Source organism: Metarhizium brunneum, chromosome 5 (genome assembly GCF_013426205.1).
Source record: "Metarhizium brunneum chromosome 5, complete sequence".
Taxonomy (NCBI): domain Eukaryota; kingdom Fungi; phylum Ascomycota; class Sordariomycetes; order Hypocreales; family Clavicipitaceae; genus Metarhizium; species Metarhizium brunneum.
In genome coordinates, this window is record NC_089426.1 from 1,430,940 (window position 1) to 1,455,264 (window position 24,325).

At 51.3% G+C, this 24,325-nt stretch overlaps 10 protein-coding genes across 10 annotated transcripts; 7 read left to right on the forward strand and 3 right to left on the reverse strand.

Annotated features, from left to right (window-relative positions):
- Nucleotides 1–1,282: 1,282 nt before the first annotated feature.
- On the reverse strand, nt 1,283–3,155 carry G6M90_00g085240 (uncharacterized protein; the record flags this gene model as incomplete). Its single annotated transcript, XM_014685595.1, has 3 exons — nt 1,283–1,444; nt 1,513–2,557; nt 2,611–3,155. 3 exons carry the CDS (start codon nt 3,153–3,155, stop codon nt 1,283–1,285), a joined length of 1,752 nt encoding a protein of 583 aa, XP_014541081.1.
- Nucleotides 3,156–3,411: 256 nt separating this feature from the next.
- On the forward strand, nt 3,412–4,322 carry G6M90_00g085250 (uncharacterized protein; the record flags this gene model as incomplete). Its single annotated transcript, XM_014685596.1, has 2 exons — nt 3,412–3,708; nt 3,771–4,322. The coding sequence occupies 2 exons, from the start codon at nt 3,412–3,414 to the stop codon at nt 4,320–4,322; spliced, it is 849 nt and encodes a 282-aa protein (XP_014541082.1).
- A 444-nt stretch (nt 4,323–4,766) lies between these two features.
- G6M90_00g085260 (uncharacterized protein) lies at nt 4,767–5,626 on the forward strand (the record flags this gene model as incomplete). The annotated part of the gene is made up of 2 exons (XM_014685597.1): nt 4,767–4,798; nt 4,855–5,626. The coding sequence occupies 2 exons, from the start codon at nt 4,767–4,769 to the stop codon at nt 5,624–5,626; spliced, it is 804 nt and encodes a 267-aa protein (XP_014541083.1).
- A 441-nt stretch (nt 5,627–6,067) lies between these two features.
- On the forward strand, nt 6,068–6,331 carry G6M90_00g085270 (uncharacterized protein; the record flags this gene model as incomplete). The annotated part of the gene is made up of 1 exon (XM_014685598.1): nt 6,068–6,331. The coding sequence occupies one exon, from the start codon at nt 6,068–6,070 to the stop codon at nt 6,329–6,331; it is 264 nt and encodes an 87-aa protein (XP_014541084.1).
- Nucleotides 6,332–7,074: 743 nt separating this feature from the next.
- Nucleotides 7,075–8,028, reverse strand: G6M90_00g085280 (uncharacterized protein; the record flags this gene model as incomplete). Its single annotated transcript, XM_014685599.1, has 1 exon — nt 7,075–8,028. One exon carries the CDS (start codon nt 8,026–8,028, stop codon nt 7,075–7,077), a length of 954 nt encoding a protein of 317 aa, XP_014541085.1.
- Nucleotides 8,029–8,960: 932 nt separating this feature from the next.
- G6M90_00g085290 (uncharacterized protein) lies at nt 8,961–9,503 on the forward strand (the record flags this gene model as incomplete). Its single annotated transcript, XM_014685600.1, has 1 exon — nt 8,961–9,503. The coding sequence occupies one exon, from the start codon at nt 8,961–8,963 to the stop codon at nt 9,501–9,503; it is 543 nt and encodes a 180-aa protein (XP_014541086.1).
- Nucleotides 9,504–11,376: 1,873 nt separating this feature from the next.
- On the forward strand, nt 11,377–13,584 carry SR1B (Spherulin-1B; the record flags this gene model as incomplete). Its single annotated transcript, XM_066131270.1, has 2 exons — nt 11,377–12,119; nt 12,876–13,584. The coding sequence occupies 2 exons, from the start codon at nt 11,377–11,379 to the stop codon at nt 13,582–13,584; spliced, it is 1,452 nt and encodes a 483-aa protein (XP_065987306.1).
- Nucleotides 13,585–14,273: 689 nt separating this feature from the next.
- Nucleotides 14,274–15,748, forward strand: G6M90_00g085310 (uncharacterized protein; the record flags this gene model as incomplete). Its single annotated transcript, XM_066131271.1, has 3 exons — nt 14,274–14,574; nt 14,710–14,888; nt 14,972–15,748. The coding sequence occupies 3 exons, from the start codon at nt 14,274–14,276 to the stop codon at nt 15,746–15,748; spliced, it is 1,257 nt and encodes a 418-aa protein (XP_065987387.1).
- A 3,629-nt stretch (nt 15,749–19,377) lies between these two features.
- Nucleotides 19,378–21,533, forward strand: sed1_2 (Tripeptidyl-peptidase sed1; the record flags this gene model as incomplete). Its single annotated transcript, XM_014685603.1, has 5 exons — nt 19,378–19,583; nt 19,663–20,096; nt 20,157–20,668; nt 20,726–21,003; nt 21,077–21,533. 5 exons carry the CDS (start codon nt 19,378–19,380, stop codon nt 21,531–21,533), a joined length of 1,887 nt encoding a protein of 628 aa, XP_014541089.1.
- A 1,732-nt stretch (nt 21,534–23,265) lies between these two features.
- On the reverse strand, nt 23,266–24,116 carry csn_2 (Endo-chitosanase; the record flags this gene model as incomplete). Its single annotated transcript, XM_014685604.1, has 3 exons — nt 23,266–23,565; nt 23,621–23,965; nt 24,021–24,116. 3 exons carry the CDS (start codon nt 24,114–24,116, stop codon nt 23,266–23,268), a joined length of 741 nt encoding a protein of 246 aa, XP_014541090.1.
- Nucleotides 24,117–24,325: the final 209 nt, after the last annotated feature.

The following is a 24,325-nucleotide window of genomic DNA, read 5'->3' on the forward strand; positions in this document are numbered from 1 at the left end:
TATATACGGGGTAGAGAGGATGCTAAAAATTCCAACTCTTTATATAAGCTGTCTAATACATCATATCACCAGCCTCCTTCATCTCCTCGTCTATGCCTAGGTTTTTTTTCACATGTCGAATAAACTAACAGGTGCGGGAATAACGCGTGTGATAATGGAGTCGTCGTACAGGCCGTCAAAGTCGCAACGAGTAAAATGCAGGTGCAAGCACGAGGATTAATTATCTGCGTGAAAGTGGAGATAAGATTTATTCATCTATCTGCTAGGTTTGACAATATACGTCATCATTGTCACGCGCAGGTATTATTTTAATTCAGATCGTCGAACGTGCTCCCTCCCGCAGCGTGGGGGGCCATTTTCAACACCAGGCTGGAGCGGGGTGCCGAAGCAACAGAGAGGACGGGGGGACATTGAAGGCATTTTAACAAAACATTGAACCCACCACCGCATGTGCAGCGCTTTAAGCCAACATTGAATCCATTGTACTGACCATTCAACGGTACTATATCACTGAGGCTGTACGGAGTATGTAAATGAAATGATACTAGCGCGCACTACTCATCTGGCGATACTAGCTTCACTTTTCTAACTTAACCTACTCATCCCAAGACCCTAACTCCTATCCCTAATCGTGTTGCGCAAGACATCTCCCCGATGTAGGGTAACACTATTATGCACTTATATTCCGATGAACAATGAAGCTTGTGAAAAACAATGTCGCTATTATTTGTATTGTGTACGAGAATTTCTAGATCGGCTACCTTTCTTAAATTTTAATCCTCTTTTTGTGCTGGCACTTCCTCACGAACAATAGTCCGTCCAGAGAGGGAAAAAATACCAGCCGGTAACCTTCACAACGACACGACCAACACACATTCCAACAACCACAAGCCAGTGTTAAACAGAACTTGACTGCCTGTAAAATTCCTACGCCGTCAAAAAATTAGAGTGGATATGTCTATGACAATTCATGCCTTTTCGCCGATTCCTACCCACTATCATGTTCAAGATAACAAAAGTGAACAGTACCGCCCTCTTGCCTTGCCGTTCTATATGCATCCGGATCATGAACATAAACCCATTGTTTAATCTCCATCTCCACACCTTCCATCCAGGCCTTGTCTTGCTGTATATTTTCCCCCTAAGCTTTGTGCTTGACAGCCCAAAGTTACCTGTGAGTTTATATCCCCCATACCAAGTACAGTAATCCTACATAATAAAAGGGTCTACTTCTATCCTTTCATCCCTTTGCATATATCCAGTCACGCGTATTACAGCGTATTTATTTCTGTCGCTTAATTGTTTTTTGCGCCATCTCAATCAGGCCGTCTTTGGCTTCGCTCTCGGGAAAGTCCGCAATTGCTGCGATGGCCTTCTCAGAATAGTCCTGCGCCAGCGCTCTGGTTTGCTCAATGCCGTCGCTCTTCAAAACTAGGTCGCGGGCCTAGGATGGAATATGTTAGTCAAGATCATCTCAGGAAAAGAGACCATGCAGATGTTCATGCTGTTTACCTTCTCCACGTCACCCTCGCGCTCAAACTTGCGACCAACCAAAGCACCTAGTTCTGGGTTCTGCTTCCACGCAAATAACAACGGTGCCGTTGCCAAGCCCAGTTCCAGATCTGCGCCCGCGGGCTTCCCCAGATCCTTCCCGCTTCGAGTATAGTCGAGCATGTCGTCGACAAGCTGGAACGCAAGACCCAAGTTTCGGCCGTACGAATAAGCTGCGTCAACTGTAGTCGCGTCTGCATTACCAAGCAAGGCAGCCGCGCGGCATGACTTGGAAATTAAGCTGGCTGTCTTGAGATATGTCTTTTGCAAATAATAGCTCAACGTCTCCTCGGAATATTTGGGGCTTCGCTCGTCCCGTTCCGTGTTCTTCAGCTGCATAAACTCTCCCTCGACGAGATTGGCAATTACCGTGGCCAACAGCTCCACTACTTCGACGTGCCTTAGTCTGGCCAGCGCAACTGAAGCGCGGCCGAGAAGAAAGTCGCCAGCTAGAACTGCCATCTTATTGCCAAACTCTAAATTGGCTGACGGGGAGCCACGCCTTGACACTGAATGGTCAATGACATCGTCGTGGAGGAGAGATGCAGTATGGATGAGTTCGGTAATTTCGGCCAAACGCCTCTGGCTGGGGAGAATATCTAGGTTGCCATCTTTCATTTCGGGTTCGTTCGAAGTCAGCGGCATAGCTGATGGGTTGACATCGGCAAGAATCGTAACAGGAGATATCGACGAGTCAATGGCTCTTGCGCTATGTACCGTTTCAGGTTGTGGGTTCTTGGGGCAAAGATATGTCGCGCGGCTCATCAGCAGAACAATGAGCGGGCGCACATGCTTGCCCTCTGCTTGGGTATAGTACTTGGCTACCCGGTCGAGGGAGGGGTGCCCTGAGCCAAGTAGCTTACGAATGTTTCCGGTGAGGAATTGCATCTCCTTCGCGACGGTTCGCAATGGATCGATAGTCATGCCGTCCTTGGCTGCTTTTTTGACGACATTTCCAACAACGTTGGAAGCAACTTGCACGGCCGCGGCCCATGCGGAATCTCGTCTATGGCTTGTGTGTATACTCGATCTGTGTATTCTCCAACTATCGAGACTGACTGTGGGACATCGACTCTGTGTGCAGCTCGGAGCCGTGATCCTTCGAACCACGGCATGGCGAAAAACCATGGCTCCCGGCCGGAGCTGCATGGCAGGTAGGAGAAGGCGTTGTGTTGGGAAAAAGCAGGGTGCTCGAGCGTCTCCGATGAAATTGATATGGTGCCGGGTCGATTTAGGATGCGATGAAGAACAGGAGGGCTATCAATTGGGCTCTGGCAAGCTGGACATGAAGGATCGGGGGCGAGCTCTTCGTGGCCGAGTCGAAACTTTCGTTGCTGCGCTACTGTCCCAAAGCGGCTCTGACGGGTCAGTCCGGAACCCACCCGAGACTGCCCAAGAGCCTCGGAGCCTCGACTGTCACTAATGTCTGGGAGGCTCCTATTGGTCGCTCTTAGGCAAAAGCTGGACCCGAACATTGAATGCTCAAGCGAACGTTGAACTGATTCAGCGAACTGGTTGTCTGTAATCCGCCGGATAGTGATGAGCATTAAGCACGCCCAGGGCTCTTCGGTACTGGAAATAGCAGCACTTGAGTAGTACGGCATATTGGCGGCCTGAGCTGCTGCCAGGCACAGGCAGCACTACCAGTGCTGGCTGGTAGCTTAAGCACTGACCCATGTCCACTGGATTGCACATGTGGCGTCAATCCAATGGCACTGGTTCATGCGACGTCACATCTCAAGCCACTGTCGCGGCACAACGCAGCTCACGCACATCGCCGAGATCTTTCTTCTCGTGCTCATAACAGCCCGTTATTGCGAACCAAAGCTCCATGCCACCTCTTACTCTGGAGCGGTCAAGATGGTGCTTCTTACAATGACGGCGTCCATTGTGGATGGACTGGCGCAACTGGATGGAATGCTGTCTGCCGAAGACATGCAGCAAGGTACCACTGGCGATGCCGCCCACGATGAGCATCAACAAACAGACAGGGAACCGTCCCTGAATCCGCCTTCAGTTGGGAAACCCATCTCTCACCAACAAATTGTCGACATCTGGAAGAAGCTTCGAGTCAACCACAATGCGGGCTATAGCTTGGAGGAACTGCTCCGTGGCTCGCAGGTTTACGTTCCACCACCACCACCGAAACCAGAACCGGTTGGTCTCCCACCCAGCCCACATGCATTTCCATAAGTCGCTAATGTACTGAGTTGGTATAGACCGAAGAATTCAAAGCTCTTATGGCCCGACTACGACACGAGGAAGCACAGCGAGCCTACGAGCGCATGGTGAACCCCCCTCCGAAAATCGAAACGTTCAACGATCGATTCCCGACATCCGCACAAGCTTTCTCCCAAGTGAATCGCCCGATGAACGCTTCGGATCTAGGCGATGATGATGTAACGCTTAGTGATGTCCATCGCCAAGTCATGCTTATCATCAACTTTCTCGTCAGTATCCTGGGAGTAGCTGGGACGCTGTGGGTGATATCACGGTGGTGGAGCTTGCCAGCTAGAATATTTCTCACCATGGGCGGAAGTATAGTCGTGGCTGTCGCGGAGGTCGCAGTCTACTCGAGCTACATGTGGAGGATGGATCAGGCGAAGCACAAGCAGAAGGCTGCCGAGGAAATCAAGCAAGTTGTTAATACGTGGGTGGTGGGTGAGCACGACCAGGGCGATAATAAGAATGACAACACGGTGCTGTTACGGCAAAAGGAGAATGACACGAATGGCACAGTGAGGAAGAGGATTACGACGGTTTCAAATTAAAGCAGCGAGAATTCAAATATAATATAGAGGGCTAACCAACCACTTCAAGCTTAGTGTCTGTATACTTTGCCAACCGGCTACTGAATTTCGGCCGAGTGGTACCGCTGAACAGAAGTCCTATACTACTACTCCGTAGACGAAGTTGAATGTCCAGTGGCTGCGCGTTTTCAGCCCCTGCATGTGACATCGCGTATAGTGGTTCTGTGTCGCCATCGCGTCGCGTGTCGCGTCTCCCAGAAGTTGCGTGGGGCCAGTCATTCAACCACCCTTCACGACCTGACACTCTCTTCGCGATCATCTTTTGATATCATCTCTCTCAAATGAAATGCTAAACCAGCCATTATTCCCTGAGGCAATATACTGTTACAAGCCGGCCCTTTCATGGTTTCACGCGATTTATTTTTTTGCACGCATAGCTTGGCGCTGGACACCACTGGCCACAACATGATGATCAATTCTTCACCAGAGTATGCCATGTAAGTAATCCTTGCCTTTCATGGACCACTGGGGCAGTTTCTCATGACTTTTGCAGAACGAAGCCGGGGATGTCACATTATTTGTCAAGGAAGCGCGACAAGCCGCTCCGAACCTATGGGCGGAAGGCTGCTTCAACGCCAGAACCACGAGGTGAACCACCTGCAAAAAGGGTCCGAGTGGAGCCTCAAGCCCATATCAACATGGAGAGGAAATTACCAGCGATGCAAAATCCGTCGTCCAAGAAAGAGCAGTCAGATTCAACTTTGAAGTTGGAAAAAGAGTCGCCGCCGCTACCTAGCGCCGAAGCAGCAACACGATCGTCCATCTTACAATATTTTAAGCCTGTACCGATCGACATGAAGAAGCTAGAACATATAGAAAAGAAGGGAGACGTGCATAGAAACCCAGAGCCGGCGCTTTCGCGGGTCGTGCGAAGGCGAAGGAAGGCTCGACTGCTAAGAATCAGAGCGACTTCACTGCCATCAGACGAATCCGAAGACGCTATGAGCCTCTCGGGCAGAGACGAAACAGATAGCAATGCCTCGTCGCCGGATGGGAAAAGGAAAACATTGTATGCTAGAGAGGGCAGTGTATTGAGTCAGGGACGGAGGGACAGCACTTCATCGGACATCAAGCCTGGTCTTGGGACAAGATCGGGGCGTTCGCCGACAGTGCAAACAACACTGAATATCTCCTCCAAGGCGGCGTTTGCAGAGTGCAAGGTGTGTAATATTGTTTGGAACCCGCTGTACCCGGATGATGTGAAGTATCATGACAAGAGGCACAAGACTATGGTGAGAAAGGCGAAGAAGGCGGATGACTTGTAACTGATACCCACACGATGAGCTCGTGGATAGTGAAAATATAGCTTGAGAGTAAAACTCCATTGTCGCCCGTCGGAGGAGTAGTGTTTTTGTGCGCGTGGACAAGCCAAGTCCAACGATCGAATGGTGCTTGGGGTTGGTGTTGGTGGGTTGAGTAAATTTGGGTTGCTCCTTCTCCGGGTTCGTTTGCTGGAAACGCCTATGAACATCAGTTGCTGGATTGCCTCGGGAGGCTCGACACTTCCTTCGAACTTGCACAACTCCCACAAGTTTTTCCTTGCAACTTGCAGCCCGCTCGATCCTATTGTCTTATTATCCTTAAGTAGCCTGCCAAAGGCCCCAGGCTCATGAGATTGCTTATTGTTAACTAAGAAACAGCCCAAATCGTCTGTTCCAGACAGTCTTCAACCCCTGACTTCCGCCTGCGACCCACGAATCGCCACAATGGACCGGTATGACCTCGATGAAGAGAGCTTTCGTCTTCTAGTCCAGCTGCAAATGGAGGATATAGCAGAGATATCATCCGGTACTGATGGTAAAGATCTTACCACACAGGAAAATGACTTTGTTGTAGCCGCGGAACAGTATAAGCGGGAACTTGAGCAGCATCTTCTCGCCTTCTGCCTCGAGCCTGCAGGAGCCTGTAACCTGGCAACTGTGATGCCTACGGATCAGGCGGAAGTTGCAGTTAACCCTGAGCTTTCTTGAGAAGAACTCGAAACTAATTGTAAGAACGTTCCCTGCAATGTACATGCCGTCATCCCGGCGGCTGCTTCCTCACTTCGATAAGAACATGCCGAGAGTAATTTTACATATGCACCGGTTCGGGGTATGTGATGACGTTTGAAAGTACATGACAGTATTCAGCACGGGATCTAACATCTTAATGCGCCATGTACATAACACGACAATTAACCAGCTTGTACCCAATGCAATCCCCATGTTGCAGCAAAGCGGAAGGAAATTCACGTAAATGTTCCCCGGTGTAGCATGTCCCATAATATGACGTCTGGATGGTTTGGCAATGACCGTCGGGGAGTGTCTAGGCGACCCGCCAGAGAACTGGTATCGAGAGAATTCAGTCACTGAGCAGTGTCCTTGTCTAAGCTCGTGGGTTTGAGTCGGATGAAGAGGCGAAGATAAAGTGTGAAGTACATGACTTGCTGGCTGGAAGCCGCAGGGTTGTCTCATCTCGTGAGTGACGAGTTGGGCTGCTTCATTCCGTGCATCCGCTCGTTTCGTCCTTGGTCGGATATCTGTAGCCCAATTCAACCCGGAGTAACTAACCTGCCTGGCTCTTGCATGCCGTGGAAGTCATCGGCACCCCGAGAATAAAGAGATGCATAGCTCTCGCTACTTGTGTCACTGAATCTGATGTCGGTTTAGGATATGAAAGCAATCGCTTATCAGGCCGTTTCTCCAGTAGCCCGGGAGCCAGTCCGAGCACAGGATCACCTCGCACTATCACCAGTTGCGTCATCTCCATTCTGACTTTTCCCGGCATTTATAACTTCATAGAAGGCGGCAACGTTTTTTGGCTGTTCGTAGAAGCTATCATAGGCCCATGGGCTAAGGCGTCGCCATATATCCCGCTCGGCTTTGAGCTCCTCGGGATACTTATCGATGTTTGGGTTGCCCTCGACGGCCTTGAAGAAGGGTTCAAACGGGGGACGATAGGCGAACCACATCTTGGTGTATTCCCAGTACTCAGGGTACCAGCCTGCAGTTTCCCAGTCGAGAATGCCCCTGATCTTTCCATTGTGGTATTGGATGTTGAACGGATTAAGATCAGCATGAGTGAACTTGACGCGGTATGCGTTTGACTTTCCATGAATTGTCTTGACCACTGGGTCGTACATCCATTCGTCAAGACGCCCACCAAGGCGCAGGTATGAATGAAAGTCGTCCACATTGTGGAAGGGCCCGAAGGGAAGATTGCCAATCCGATGGTCCATCAACGATTTTCCATCTATCGACCCGATGAAGCCCTCCTCAGGTGGTTTGAGGCTCCGTAATTGATTAAGATAACCGGCAAGCTCATCGCCAAATGCCCGAACTTGCTCTGGGCTCATATTCGCGTAGTCGATACCATTGCCTGGAAGTTGTTCCATGAGAATGTTGAAAGCGCCATCAGGCCGCTCGTATACCTTGTACACCTTCGGCATAGGCACCGACGTATTGGTGCGAACATACTCCATTGCTTCCACCTCGTTTCGGGAGGCATTAAGCTTAATGACCTTTTTGAATGGTAGGCGGACAACATTCCCCATCCCTCCTCGATTCCTGCCAGGCCAGAGGTACTGGCTGGCCCAGATGCGCAATCGAAGGGATACGGGCAACTTGTCTGATCGCATCACCACGCGCCGGGGAGCGATGGTAGTTCTTGATGAGGATGAGGGCGCCATGTTTTTTCTTTTTTTGCGCCAGCTGCTGGATTAGAGAGGAAAACATGAAAACGTAGAGCTCAACCAACAAGCGTGTGTGCAAAGCATTTCTAGAACAAATATGGACTGGAGCACTTGACAATTTAACGCCCTAGCTCCAAGGCAACACCTAGGCGCTCGCGCCCCACTAACTTATTAGGCGCCGACCCTAGCATAGCAGTGTAACGTCGAAGCCCGGTGCCTTGTTCCTGCACATCTGGTGCATGTGGCCAGGAGATAGCTAGCCTAAGCCCCTTTTTGCCAAGCCGCTCCATGTCGGGTTTACAGACGACATAGCACAATTAAGCACCCCAGGACGAGGGGTTGGTGGGAGGGGATGCGATACATTGGCAGGGCGGCAAGTTCGATTATATTTCTAAAAAAAAAGGCCTGATAGTACTTGAAAAGGTGCATGATACCGCCCCTAGAATAGGCCTGGGGTTGGAATACTTGCCGTTCACGTTTCGTGAAGCGCCTTGGGTGGCGTTACGTAACATCAAGGAGACGTTATAACCAACAGGCTTGTTGCATAAGCACGCTGCCTTGGGTCTCTGAGAAGTCAAGTGCTGCCGGCCAAAAGGTTGGGACGCAGAATCTTTCCGAGAGAGTCCATAGGTATATAAAACGCCACTCAGGCCTACTGCGTTAAGTTTTCTTAAAAGTGTAACCAGTCACTGCGCAATATTTTGCCTTATTATTGCCTGTCACACAGAGGTATTTAAAAGATACAAGTGGTTGAAGTCTCGTTTTCACCAGTCACGTCCTGAGCTGTGGCTCGCAGCCCTACGCCTTCAAATTCCGAAACATCCCCGTTATCTTTCATCATTTCCTCTCCAAGTGAGTTCCGGTGTGTCCGATATCCCTTTTAGTATGAAATTCAAATACCTAACCTAGGTATAAGCCTTCGCTTCGTCATGCCGGGCGGCAAGTATCGGGTTTCGGTTGCAGGCTTCAGACGCGATGGCATCTCTGACGACCCTTCCCTGGAGACAACTTATGGCCACGCCATGTATCATTGGGGTATTTGGGTAGAGCCAAAGAACACCCCAGGAGCGGGACGCCTGTATCACGTGGAAGAGCATCCGTCGATGAACAGCGCAGAGGGCGTAATTCCTGGAGGCTGGAAAATGGAGCCGCGCAACTCTGATGCCCAATCTAGCCGGCGTTTGATCGGGCGGATAATGATTGGCAAGCTCCCGGCCGGCAAGGGTTACCGCGAGATCGAGGCTCTTCTACGTCAGGTTCCGGCACCAGTCGAAGGCAGTAGTGAGAATTGTATTACCTGGACGATGAATGCGATACGTTTACTTCAGGGTCAAGAACCGACTCCCTGGGCAGAGGAGTTCAATGTCGAAGAATTCATGGACCACGCTTATAGTCGCATTAAGGGCTGGCACCGTCTGAAAGACTGGTTGTTCGCCGCCTACAAAGAGAGCTATGTAAAGCGGAAGTTTTGATTAGGTGAACAAGTAGTAGAATTAGGGACTAGTGGACTCTATTTCTGGCTTTCTGATAGTCGTATATTCACGTTCTGCGTTGGATGATTGACCTTGATGTGCACCTTCGCTCCTTGCGAGGGATTTCTATACTTTAAGATATGAACAAGCTACGGAGTACCGTGTCGGATAATTTACTGGAAACCACGCATCTAGAGCTGGGGAGATGGATAATGCTGCCCGCAGTCAAGAGATGGACTACGTGAAGAAGAACCCAATGTCGCGATGCTCTTTCTTGTCTGAGGAATGTCGCTGTCCACGACATGTCCAATCGTTTGGGTTCTTGCGGGTTAAAAAAAGAATAGGCTGATGCCGCGTATCTCTGACCCTGCCAACTTGGATAAATGGATTGGGTGTACCTTCAAAATGAAAGGGGCCATTTGTGGATGTCTGCCATTTCTCAATGCGCCGGGATTGGCCTGGATTCAAGATTCGCTGATGCTGCCAGCTGCAGTTTTGTTCAGTCCGATGGATTGACGTTGAATGGCGTTCGCAAATGCTTCAAGGCGTAAATTTCGGGTACAGGCGCTTGGTCATCCTCATATCGTGCCTCGAAACGCGCATCTCGCTGTTCGCGCTGAAGGGAAATAGACAATACGCATCGACGTACCCTATGCTGATAACTTTTGTATTACTTCGGGCCGTGGCGGGTACGTGTTTTCGACATCTGACGTTTGATCAAAGTGCTTCTGTTGACAGATGTTGAAATTTTGGCGGAGAGGATCCACTCTACCTTGGGAGGAGAGCAGTCCACGTTGTGCAGATCCACCAACCGGATACTTTGTTTCCGTTCTATTTTCTGGTGCCGTTTTGAGGCTGTGCTGCCAACCATGAGTCCTTGACACGGGAAACAGCTATCCGAATGCACCTCATGCAAACATGCAAAGGTAATCATTGTCTGAATCAAGGTCCATATCAATGCTTATTGAGATGCATGTTTCAACCGGAGAGCGCCGAATGCTGTCAACTGACTCGCCAAGACGGACAGCAAGCTCTGGTGATCATGAGGGGAGATCGACACCCGCCCATGTTTCTGGAAATTGAGCCAGATACAACTCAAATGTCGGCTTCAAACATTGAGCATTGTATGTATGTATTGTGGCTAGCAAGTATGGAATGAAATGATATTCCCCACGGCGATGCTGAGCACCAAGTTTAAACGAGTCAAGTTCTTAGGCCCCGTTGTCATGTGGACATTGCGAAGCCCCTTTGTGCCAGCACAATGGAAACCTAGAACACCGTCGTCAGCCCCAGCCGCATGGACGTGTAAACATGAACAAAATTCCTTCCCGGCGATCCGGGACATGGATGACAGGATGACAGGATGAAGGATGACATGGAGCTGACAACAAAAGACCGCTAAGAGCGCGGCTATTTGTCCTCCCGTCGACCCTCAGCCATGCTTATTATGCTGATCTTAGACGCAGCCGACCTGAGCCACATGGATAAGCAACCCACTACAGTCAGGAAACAAATCCAGCCAGCCAATTGGAGTTGTAGAAATGTTTTGCAGGGCAGATTTTCTGTTTTTGGAAATGGGTCCAGGCATTGTTGAATTGTTGCATTGTTGCATTGCTGGACATGGGAATAGCTGCGGCAGATATACAAGTTATTCTGATAGATGATGTCCTTGCTGTGTTGGGTCCTTGCAAAATGGAGTAGGCCGTGCAAGTCTGTAGAATCGTTGTGATGGGCAGCATGATATAAGACCGTAGCTCTTCCCATGAATCGAACGAACTGAATCCATCTACATTATCGTCTGAGCCTCAAACCTCTTCAAAGCATTCCAATTCCTCCCAACACAACTCTTACACACTCATCTATCTATCCAAAGATGCATCTGACTGCCCTCTCTTCTCTCATCCTCTTGGCTGGTGTCACCACCGCTGCTCCCTCCAAGCGAGCAGGAGATTCTGGTGCCGACATCAATGCCGTCATCCCTCCCGTCGTCAAGGTCAACACTCGCGCCGACAACGTCGACCTTATCGCCAAGCTCATGACTGCCCCAACGCAGGCTGACCGGCTCAAGCTCCTGGACCAGCCCGGCGATTTTGTCTTCGACTTCAACGTTGACGACACGGTAGCTGGCTCTGAAGCCAAGGGCAAAGGCGGCGCCACCGTCGCTGCCACATCCAAGACGTTCCCTGCCCTCGTTGGAAACGGTGCCGCCATGACTGTTGGTTTCCTCGGGCCCTGCGGCATGAACACTCCACACGTTCACAATCGCGCCACTGAGCTCAACTTTGTTGCTCAGGGCCGCCTCGTCACCAATTTCGTCGAGGAAAACGGCGCCACGCCCGTCTCAAACACATTGACCAAGTTCCAGATGGCTGTGTTTCCTCAGGGTGCTATCCATGTTGAGTTCAACCCCGACTGCACGGATACCGTGTTTGTTGCTGGATTCAACAACGCCGATCCTGGTGTTCAGACTATTGCCCAGAATTTTTTCAGTCTGCGGCCTGACATTGTGAGCTCGACACTCGGTGGTGTGCAGTCGTTGAATGGTGCAGACATTGAGTCTTTCCGGGGCACGATTCCTGCTAATGTTGCCTTGGGGATTGACACGTGTCTGAACAAGTGTGGTATCAAGCGCAATGCTAAGCGGGACATCAATGAACTTTTTGCATAGATGACTTTTGGGCGGGTTTGGAGCCGATTGGCCTTGTTTCTTGGACTTTGGACGAAGTGATGGCCATGAGCGATCTGATGATGTCATGATTAGTTCACGTACATAGTATAGAGTGATTGAGTACAAACCTTTTTTTTTTTTAGTTCAATAGAGTTAGATGAGAAGATTATCTTACCAGCCTGACAGTATGTTTCGGGTACGTGGAGTTTTTTATGCGCAGCTCTAGATTATGTGATGGCCGTGAGAGACAGCGCCTGCTCTGTTGACGTCGTCTCTAGCTGCTTGCTAGTGTGTCCAACGCGATCTGGAGTGTAACTTGACACCGCATTCGCAAAAAATAGTAATAATTCATCGGGGTATCAAAGTAAAGGGCACCGAATTGATGGCTTTTGGATCCCTGCATTATATTCTCAAGACCTGTGTTGCGAATTGCGTCGTTGTAGGGAGCAAGTTGACACTTAACATGTGAAACAGGGCCTCCCTGTCGACGCGGGGGGCGAAGCTCCGTGACTCCACGTGGATCTGAGTGTCTGATGCTCGTCGGCTGCAGCTGTCATCATCTTCACAACTGTCTTCTGCTCAATACTCCCATCTTCCCCAGACCCTTAAGCCCGTTTCGCGTCATGAGACACTACCCGCCATGTGAGCTGCTTTTCTCAATACAATGCATGAATCCCGTGGCTAACCCTGAATTTCCATTCCAGGATCGACCCGGCCATTCGTCTGCGACGGGCCATTCACGTAGGAGACAGCCTCCTTGCCATACGAATCCTCAAGTCTCATCCACCTCTCCTCCACAACCCCGATTCATCGCTACCCGGGCTATCCAACTCGAACCTACATCTAGCAGCATCTCTCGGCCACAAGGACATATGTGAGGCTCTATTGAAAGCCGGCCACGAGGACCCCTGCCCTGCCCTGAACGACAATCATCAAACAGCTTTGATGCTGGCTGCCTCCGCTGGACACTCGGAAGTTGTGCATTTACTTTGCGAATATGACAGAAGCTGCATCTTGCGACGAGATGTCAGAGGCCGTGACGCCATTATGGAGGCCAGCATGGGCGGCCATGATACTGCGCTCCAGATTCTTTTGACTTATGTGCCGGGCGGTCCACGTGAAGCGGTCCAGCGGGCCGATTTGGAAGGCAATACAGCTTTACATTTTGCGAGCAGCAATGGGAATTTACTCGGACTGCGAACTCTCCTCGCAGCCGGAGCCGACGTAGAAAGACGAAACATTTGGAACTGGACTCCTGCTGCATACAGCGCCACCGTGCAATCCGAGGTATATCTCAAAGGACTGGTGACTGAGGTCGAGAGACGGCAGCAGTTGAAGAAAGAAATCGAAGCTACCAGGCACAAGAAAGCCGGGGCAGTACGCGTCGTCACTGCGGATAGCGACGATGATTAACGGGATTTCTCTCTCCTGATGGGCAGGAACGTACAGGCGCCGGGCAAGAATGTTCTGACCCAGACTCGCGACGAATAGCAAATGATAATGTTAATACCATACCATTCCACACGCCTACGCAGAAAAGTCTGGCCCAATACCCAGCAAACTCAATGGTGCGAGTGCGGTCTGTTGAACTGATTTGCTGGCCAATCCCTATCTCTGTGAGACGAAGTGATTGTATCTCACAAGCACACTAGTACATTCCTGGCTGGCAACTCTGAATCTTTGCTTCAGCTGGCAGTACAACTTGCTTCAATGACAGACGTTCGTTTGCGTGGGACGTTGCTGGGGCGTATAAAGACACGTCTGGTGGAAAATCCAGTTGGATGAGCCATCTGATCTACTCACAGATGACAGTCGGGTGATTGGATGCCTTCCGGAAGACGTATTTCCATGGCTGATTAACAACTGGCACGACTTGATCGTCAGAAACCTGACTCTGAATCAATTGTCTTGACCAGCCCTCGTCTGACTACCAGATCTCTTATCCGTACTCTCGACTCTGACGCACGATAAAGGGGCCGAGTAACCTGTGTACATCGAATTGCGTTTTATCTCCTCTCTATCATCCCTTGTATCTGTCACTTTTAAACGGAGACTTGATTCCAATATCGGTCTCGTTTTCGTGTGCAAACTACTTTAACCTGATGCCTGCTTCGCCTCGTGTCCAGCATAGGACCATTGAAGTCGACGAGCATTTCCTTCCGTTTCCTGCAGCCAAGCTCGTTGTCACACAATATTTTGCGACTTGCGACGAGACTTTCACCTGTGCGTGGATCATAGTCGGTGCTTTTTACGATCGTCACGGTCGACCTATCTGGAGCACAGAAATACTGATCAGCCGAATTGACAACGAGTCGGACTCGGACGGCGGTGATTCTACTGGTGATTCCGTCAGCGAGTCTACAGATTCTTGTTACGACGGCGAGGAAGAAGAATCAGACTCTGGTAAGTAGCACCGAGATGATGCCGCAATGTCACCAGTTTGCTCGCTCTTCCTCGTGGTGGCCTTGCGTTACTTTCATCTGTGTCTGCCTCATCTCGAACCATACCCGATTGACCCATTTTGCTAACGATTTATAGTGACCGGTTCGGCAGTAGAAGAGAATCTGAACGTCGACTTGCCAGTCTCCCACACAGCCTACTCTCATCCATTTCTTCTACCCACACCGGCAGCTCCTATTGCCACGTATATTGCTCCGCCGGCTTGGGATCCGGTTTCTCAAGGGCCAGTTCCCGGTCACTGGCAGGCAAGCTTCGACGTTGGCTCAGGTCGTTGGGTCCATACCTGGCAACCTCTGTTCTGAATACTTTGAATATCTCATCATCGTACGCCTCCCCTTAGACCACACCTGACGACAGCGTGTACGAAATGTCTGGAGGTTGGAACCCCGTCACCGGCCGTGACCCAAGCGGCACACGTCCGAACCATGCTCCTTATGGGGCCCCTCTCCCCAGCCAAGGCCAGCCTTATATCTTTCATTCTGGCGGGCCGGGATATAATTTTGGTACAGTACCTCACTACAATACGTGGGCAGGATTCTCTTACACTATGCCCCCGTTAGCAAATCCGGGAGTGTACCCTGCTAGCTATGGGCCCCAGGCCGGCCCAGCAGGCGGGTATTACACTCAACAGACGTTTTCATATCAGCCCAACGGAACAGGAAATATCCTCCCACGCCAGCCGCAGCCTTGGCCTGCGATCGATCCCACGATGCCCGCCGCGCAAATGACTAACTCAACAGGAGGCGTGGGTTGCGAACCCGGCTATAACCTGTTCTTTGCCGCCGAGCACACCAAGGCTCATGTTTTTCGATCCAACATTCCCCCCTGGCAGCTGCCCGCGACGGCCCAGCTTCCCTTCAAAGCCGTCCACATCCCTTGCAACACGACCTTCGAGGAGTTGCTCAAAGGATTTGGCTGTACTAACCCCGTGCCGAAGAAGAACAAGGTGTTTGAGATCCAGAGCGCTGGTGGTGGGAAATGGTACAAAGGTCTGGAGGTAAATGGCGGAAACAAGGATCTTGTGAAGAAGTCGATCAAGGAAATTGGTTGGGATGCCACAAGGACTGGGAATCCACGTGAGAAACCAGTCGTGTGCTTGTGGTTTTGCAAGGACTAAGGACTAAGGACGAGGTTTTGGGGGTTTTTATTTTTGATGAGCGTTTGGTACACGATGAACGCCATTGTTCTTTTGACTTGGAGGAATCATTTGGGACAGAGTTGATGGGCCGTTTTTTTCCTTTTTGTTTTGTTTTTGGCCCTGTTGGCCTGCAGCCTTGTGCAATCTCTGGTTGTCATTATTGCATTGGTGCAAGATTCGTGGCCAAGCAGATTGGGTTGGAGCGGTATTGGGGAAGGATGTTAGTTCATTTCGATCGGGTGGACGTGATGTAGTTTCGTGTCGATGGCAATAATATCGCTTGAGTTGACTTTGCTTTTTTTTGATCATAAATATTGAGAGTAGGCTACTGCTTAATGTCATGTGCTCGTATAAATGGCCAGCGAATGTAAAAGGTGGCATGGATGCAATGGCATTGCTCCAAGGAAGGTGCTGCAAGAATGACGGCTGCAGCAGGATCGGTACCCATCCCTGCCTCCTGATTCTCATCGTGACAACGAGGAAGTACGTCAGGGTGATGGTATTTACTGTACTTTGCAGAGTTGGCCGGCGTCGTGAGGAAGCGTGTAAGTGGTGGATAGGACGGAGCCGCGGAAGATTTTGAGCTACGGTACGGAGACAACTCTATTCGTGCAAGGTGTGATCAACATCTGCAGACTTGTAGGGGGGCCGGGAGGTTGTGCTCTTTGCAACCATTTTTGGCTGTTCACATAGCGCTTCAATGGCTTCTATACCGACGAGTGCGAAGTGAACATTTCGTTTTCAGGTCCTGGAGTCGTTGGCCTTTACATCGGTTTGGCTTGTGTGGAATGGTGACAGCGTCTGGTTCGCTGTTTGCCTTGGGACCATGGCTAAATATTCCTCGGGCCTGACGTGTTTTCATCAACATGTGCCGGCGACGACGGTCCACGGTTGAACGTCCCTAGAGATACACCCGGCCATATTCAGGCTGTTTAGTATCTGGTAGATTTGAGCATCTCTTGAAAGGAATGGTTATGTCGACACAAATTTATAGTCGTGTGCTTCCCATGTAGACTCACCTCTATCAACAAGGTGCCGACCTGGTGTTTCCGGATGCAATGACAGTCTGGGTTGTGTAGCTTCTTTTCGGCTTCCAGGTTTTTTATGCCGATGAAGCCTTACTCTACAGCGTTAAACATCCAGCAATCTTGTGCGTGCTCGTCTCGAATGCCAATCCGGATTCTCCCACACGTATCTGGACATGCAGCTCTGGCCGTCCATGCGACTGCTCGTCTGGAAAAGACGGCTTTTCAGTTTTGAGATTTACGTTCAAGCCAATAACCGAGACTACGTTTTGACAGAGGCGCGAGTAGGCCAATGGTAAACTAATGTGGGATTATAACGTCACACACTCGTGGTTGACACTGGACAGCACAAGGGAAATATACAGAAAACAGGACGGAAGCGTGGCTCGTCAGTGGCTAGATGGGCTTTCACGCCATAAACAAATCACTTCATTGAAAACTAGTCCCGGCTCTGCGCGCAGGCTGTCTGTCGAAGCTCTAGTCAGCGCCGCCATTCCCATGAGAGGACCAAACTATCCCTTCATCTCGAAAGAGGCAGCGTAATCGACGACAAACAGGCTCTCGCAGTCAAGCGGATGTCTGCAATTCCCCTCAGCCCGTACATGGTTTCTCCAAAAAAAAAAAAAGGGGGGGGGGGGTTCGTCCAGAAAGATAACGCGCGTCGCTAATCATCGATTCATGGACGGTCATTCACCCGCTTCTAGGGCTGAATGAAGAAGGAGGTCTTGCGAGACACACGAGACGAGACGAACTCCAACGGTTCTTGATGTTCCAATGGTCCACAAGCGGGGATTTCCTGGCTTGCTGAGCCGGCTTGGCAGAGTTGCGTCGGCTATGCGGCATCGTGAATCCGGACAGCGTTGCATCCGGGAGGCGTTGGAAATGTTGCATGGAACCGCATCTGGGAGTCTGCGACTGCTTGCTGGACCGCTTGCTGCAAGAACCATAGCACTCTTGCAACTCTCAAATTCTCCAACTCGACCGTCTCCTCCTGGACTCGTCTCCTCCTGGCGCTGGGGGAGGATGCCGTCAGAGTACCGGGTTCTGTGTATGCGCACGTGTCCTGAGAAGTCCGGTGTACCTTCCTCATTACAACTGCAATTTTTATGTCGATTCGCTTAGGTACTATCCCCTTGTGTCGTGAGTTTCCCAATCTGCTGACATCCTTTCGTTTCAAGCAGGTCAGGAGAAGGCGCTTGTGTGTTTCCGAAGTCGCTGACATGTGGCGCTCCTCCAACGGCCAGAGACCCTCGGTTGCTCCGCACGATTCCTCTGGTGATCCATCTCGAGGTTGGAGAAAAAGCTTACTTGAACCAGACCCTTTGACATCTAGTATCGCCGGTTGTGAGAGGCTGGAGTTGTCGAGGGAGTTGAACCGTTTCATTCATACGTGGGGTATGAAGAAACGCCCGGTGCGCAACACGATTGTCCATGGAAAACAGACAATCGCATTTCAATCACTGACGCCATTCTAACGAAAGATGGGATGTTGGGCGACGTCGTGTACGATGCGACGCAGCGACGTAGGCCGGCCCCAAAAGGGAAGATGCTGAGCCCAACGTCTAATGTACACGATTACACGTCGTTTTCTTTCCTTGGTGTTTGGGCTTGTCATTCGGCGTGCTAACCTGGCCATGTTGCATTGGGCTCCCAGATACGTTGCCGTTCAAGGCTCTGATTGATCGTGTGCCTCGCCGTCTTGTTGTTCGGATGGTTCGCTAACAGGCCATATCGCGACGCTTCACATGCCTGAATAGTCCACCCCGTACGGGTTCATATACTGTAGATAACAGCTTCCAGATAGCGCCGATTCCGGACCCTTTGCCATGGACCTGCCCACCATGCCCAAGCCGTCACCTCGTCCAAGTGGCCTTTCTGTTTGTATGTCGCTCCCTATACGTCATTGGCTTGCAGAGACGTGGGCCATGTCACCTTCGCGGTGCTTGCCCTATCGATCCCGACTGGAAACCGGCCTAGCTTTTGGAGATTAGTACTGCAAAATACGAGTCCATATCCTGTTATCGTCATCTGGACGTCTTGTTTACTCCGTCGGCTAATGACCCCGTCGGGCTTCCGTGGCAGCGTTTCTTAACACGGAAGGTCCTCTGCCTTGATGATTTGTCTTTGGGCTCCGACTGTTTGGCCAAAGGTTAGTCTCATTACTCAAAGGGGTTCTGTTGTCTTCACAATATGAGCATATGACTTGCTCCCCTAGGCATACGAGGTGTAGATACTAGCGTTGTACTCTCTCGTTTCGAAGTGCTTGCCAAGGACGGAAGCTAACAATGGCATCGTTTGTTCTCTCACCGACTGGGAAGGTCGGAGGAATATGCGCTGCAGATGAATGTAATATGATGCTCTGGTTCGTTGATGTGCCCTCGGAAGACCATGACTGTATACCGGGGTGTGGTGGGCTTCGTGATGACGAGCAATCCCAGGAACATGACGATTCATCTCTGATAGTTGCTTTTTCGAGCATAAAAGGGACCAAATTCCTCACTCATGGATGTTTCTTTCGTGAATCATCATCTCCAACACTATATCCAATCAACACAGTTGTGTGTTGTTATAGAAATAGTCAGGATGAAGATCAGCCTCATTCTTCTCAACGGCCTTTTTGCCGGAGCCATCGCCGTCCCAACCGGTTCAAACACTATCCACGAAAAGCGCGATGTGTCCAGTGGTCGATGGACTAAGCGTGAAGCTGCCGATGCCAACACCAAGGTCCCCGTGAGAATTGCTCTGAAGCAGAAGAACCTGGACAAGGGCATGGACTACCTCCTTGCCGTGTAAGTGGCATAATTCAAAATATCAAAATATCAAAACATCACTCTTGGAAGGGTTCTTACTTTTCTGACCTGCTCACAGCTCTGATCCCTCCTCTGCCAAGTATGGCCAGCATTATTCCAAGGACCAGGTCGTTGAGCTCTTCGCCCCTGATGAGAGTTCCATCAGCGCTGTCAGGAGCTGGCTGATCAAGTCTGGTGTCTCTGCCGACAAGATTACATTCCCCCAGAGCAAGGGCTGGGTCGACTTTCAGTCCACAGTCGGACAGCTCGAGTCAATTCTCAAGACCAAGTACCACATGTATGACCACATCCAGGCTCGAAACGCCCACATAGGCACGGATGAGTACTCGCTCCCCAACGAAATCTCAGACCTCGTAGACTTTATTACTCCCGCCGTCGTCATGTCACAGACAAGCAAGCCCTCAAACAAGGTCAAGCGAAATGATGGCCGCATCATCAGACCTCACAAGCCGCTGTCGGCTGAAGTTGCCAAATTGCTGGCAGCGCATCCTGGTCTGTAGCGCATTCAAAAAGCCCAAGATGCCCACCAAGACTGACAAATTCCTCGCAAAGACTCTACCGATAACTGCGCCAAGTACATCACACCCGCGTGCATCAAGTCTCAATACAACATCACCGACGGCACATTGCACGATGCCTCAAACCGCATGGGTATCTTCGAGATATCCGAAGACGCCTTCTCCCAGGAAGACTTGGACTCGTTCTACGCCAAGTATGCCACAAACATTCCAAAAGGCACCGGACCCAAGGTCGACCTGATTGACGGCGCCGTGGCTCCCGTCAGCCCGGAAAGTGCTGGCGGCGAGTCTGATCTGGACCTTGAAATCGCCATTCCCCTTATTTACCCCCAGGGAACGGAGCTGTACGAAGCTGCTACCAAGAACGACGACATTTTCAACACCTTCCTTGATGCCGTGGACGGCAGCTACTGCAAGGACCCCGGCGACGACCCTACTGTTGACGGAAACACGCCGAATGAAATGTGCGGCACTTTCAAAGCCGCCAACGTCATCTCGTTCTCCTACGGCACCGCCGAGGCCGACTATCCGACGAAATACCTTCAGGTACGAAGAAGAGGCTCGCCTGTTTTCACCAACACCTGTACTAATATGAAGCTGCAGCGCCAATGCGACGAGTTCATGAAGCTCGGTCTCCAGGGCACCTCGATTGTCTTGTCGAGCGGCGACGACGGAGTTGCCCGACGATCAGGGTCCTGCCTCGGTCCCAAGGGGGACATCTTCACCCCCAGCCAGCAAGCCAGCTGCCCCTACGTGACCTCGGTCGGGTCTACCGTCCTCCTTGCCGGCGGGGAGGAGATTGCTACCGAGACCTTCTCCTCGGGTGGCGGCTTCAGCAACATCTGGTCCACCCCCGACTACCAGAAGGATGCCGTCTCTAGGTACGTTGATGATTGGTGATACCACAGTGCACACCTCGTCCTCGTTGCGAGTCTAACAAGAAACGCCCGCAAGCTACTTCTCCAAGCACGGCCCGGGCTACAAGTCTTACACGACCGCCAACGGCACCATCCCGACCACGGGCGGCATCTACAACCGTGCCGGGCGCGGGTATCCCGATGTCGCGGCCCTCGGCGACAATGGTGTCGTCGTGGTCAACGGCGAGCCGAGCACCTCGGGGGGCACGTCGATGAGCGCCCCCCTAGTCGGCGCCATCTTGACGCGCATCAACGAGGAGCGCATCAAGGCCGGCAAGAAGCCCGTGGGCTTTGCGAATCCGGCCCTGTACAAGAACCCGGCCATGTTCACCGATGTCGTCAGGGGCGACCAGTCCAAGGGCGGGCCCAACGGCGACGGCCAGCCCAGCGCCTGCGGCAACAAAGGGTTTTCTGCTGTTGAGGGCTGGGACCCCGTCACCGGGCTGGGAACACCCAAATACCCGGCTATGCTGGAGTATTTTCTGAAATTGTAAGGGGAGTTTGTGTCATTACCTATAAAGGAAGGTCGTGGTCAAACAAGCACCCGTGCTTGTCAACTAGGGCCCAAAGGAAAGTTGTGAAGCACCATGCCGCTCTTTTCATGAATGGTAAGATTGTCGCTGGCCCTGGCAGCAAATTCCAACGCGTCATCTTCTCGCTCCAGTCTTCTCCGCTCCCTATTCTTGTGCGCGCCATATTGGTCTGTTTGGGTTGTTTTGGCTGTTTGACCCTTGGGGGTTTTGCTGGTGGTATGGGCTTTCGAGCTGGAATGGGAGAGCGAGGGGTTTCCTCAAGGGCCACCAGTACTTCGAGTACGGCTTTGCTTGGGACCACATGCTGGGTTCGGGAGTCTTGAACTGCAAGCATCAGTGAGCCTTGAGTACAAAATGAGCATCATTCCCAGCGGCATGTAAGTTATAGAAGCGAATTAGAAGCGAATTTCCAGTAAATCCAGAAGCCTCTCTGAGCTAGGTCTAAAATCAAGCTGGAAAGGGAATCGCGACACCGAGACAGTATCGAGAATATAGCGTGCTTGTTGGCCGATATCAAGCTGTTGCAGGATCCTCATATCCTCTTGAGCGCCGTGAAAGACTAGAAGATATTCTCGACCTTGAAGAATGGAATCGAACTCTGATTTCAATTCAGAGAAGACGATGGCTTCAGTTTCGCCGAATAGAAATCGATGACATGCTCGACGAACATGGTTTCCCTGTCCAACAGTGAATTGGAAGGATTAAATACCATACCCAAGTTGGTGTCCTCCAAGGCCCAGGGGTTGTTGAGTGAATGATCAGAATAGCCCAAAATGTGCCGCAACGCCACGACGGAGGGATGAAGAGCCCCTTTAGGGGGCGGCGGACCAGGCATGCCTAGAGCAGGGCCTTGATGCGAGCGATTATGTAGGATGGTATTGTTCAAGACGGCTGTTGCCGGACTGCTGGATACGGATGCTGCTGGTGACGGACGCTGTTTCTTCAGACGGCTATTGCTGATTTGCTCCATGCGAGTGTAATCTTGCCGACGATGTTGCTCAAGACGGGTGTTGCAATTTTGCTCGCTACGTACGGATTGTGCATTCTGCTATATCAAGATTGAATTTGGTCGATGTTGCGTGGAAGGATGAGTTTTTGGTTGGCGGGAGGGGGCGAGACGAGAAGGACGCGAGAGAGGACCATTTCCATGGTTAATGCTAGCGGGAGGCACGTGGGAAACCGAAACATAAGTACTTAAGTATGTACTTACATATGTCATGTCAGTACGCAAGTACCTAGGTACTTTAGGGAAAAGTAGCGGATGAGGAGGAGGGAGGGAGGGAAGGAAGGAGTCAGCCGCCAGCGTGGGAAAGAAAAAGTAATTGATGGCCGCCCGGGGAATTGCACCACTGGCTGGAAGTCAAATTGCCCACGTGCAATATTGAAGCGTCGAGTGAACAAGACTCGCGCCCCTGGATAACCCGCGGGTCGTTCCATGTCGTTCTACTCATCTGCATTGACCTCACCTCCAGGGACTTGGAAGACTGCATCCGTCGCAGAGATGAAGCGAGATTCAAAGCACACAACATGCTGGAACCAACTTGCTCCGGCGGGCCAAGGCATTGTTCAAATCCCGTTACGATCCGCGACAAGTCTCGAGCCAATAGTATACTCTACCGAACCTAAGAGGCTCCCTTGCACGTTGGAGGAATTGGCAACATAACTGTCTTGGTCAACTTTCTATCCGCAACAGCTACTGCTCTTCTGTGAAGCCGCATCGGATACGTTTATCTGAACCTGGCAACCCTGCGACAAGCTCATCCCCCAAAGTCTTGATGCTATCCATGAAGCTCAGGGTGCTGTTCGCCCGCCAGTTGGCACCGTCCTTGCCAATGACCGCCTTGTCCCCGGGGAACCCAATATATAATGTATCCTTGGTATCGTGGCCCTTGTTGCCACTGAGGCCTTCCTTGGGGAAGCACAACTTGCCTAGGGAAATGGACGCCTCGCCCGTCAAGTTTCCTCCGTTGATGTCGCCCCAGACACCGTAGAACTGCACTCGGTCAGGACATCAACACACTCGTCGGCAACAAAAGGGGCAAACATACCAGCTGATTGTCGCAGACAACAGCCATGACGCTGAGCGGCCGCATGCCGCGGTCTTGCGGGACAAAAGTCGGCGAGCCGTCGACGTTGCCAAACACCACGTAGGGATGGATATGGGTATCCAAGTCCGGGATGCCAAACTGCGAAACCTCATCCATGAAAGCCGTCTGCCCCTGGCCAGTGGGGTCGTTGGCACAGTCGCCAGTAGAGTTATTCGCCCCGTCGCAGTCAATGTCCATGTCGTCGTATCCATCGCTGCTCTTGAGGAAGATGGCGTTGGCCAGGTCGCCGCAGTAGACGGTGCCGTTGGTCATGGGACTCGACAGCGGCGAGGAGCAGCTGCCGTTCTGCAAGTCGTCACGACATTAGTGTGCATTGCGTAAGACGGGCAGGCGGACGAACCTTGTGGGCATCATAGATGGCTCTCAGCTTGGGAGGGAGTTGGTAGGCCGAAGCCAAGGCGGGGAGGGCGACAGCGGCTGAGACGGCGTAGCGCATCGTTGTTGGAGAGGCTGGAGGCCGGCGTGTTGCTAATGGTTTAAGATTTTCTTCCTTCTTTACAGGCTTAAAAGTTTCAAAGGTCGGGCTTTGGTGCTCTTAAATGTCGGGGGCCATTTTGTTCCTTGGAACAAACTGAAACAAGGAGCATTGAGGCAAAGCCGTGGCGTATGCCGCAAATTTGCATGATCTTCGTTGCAAGGCATAAA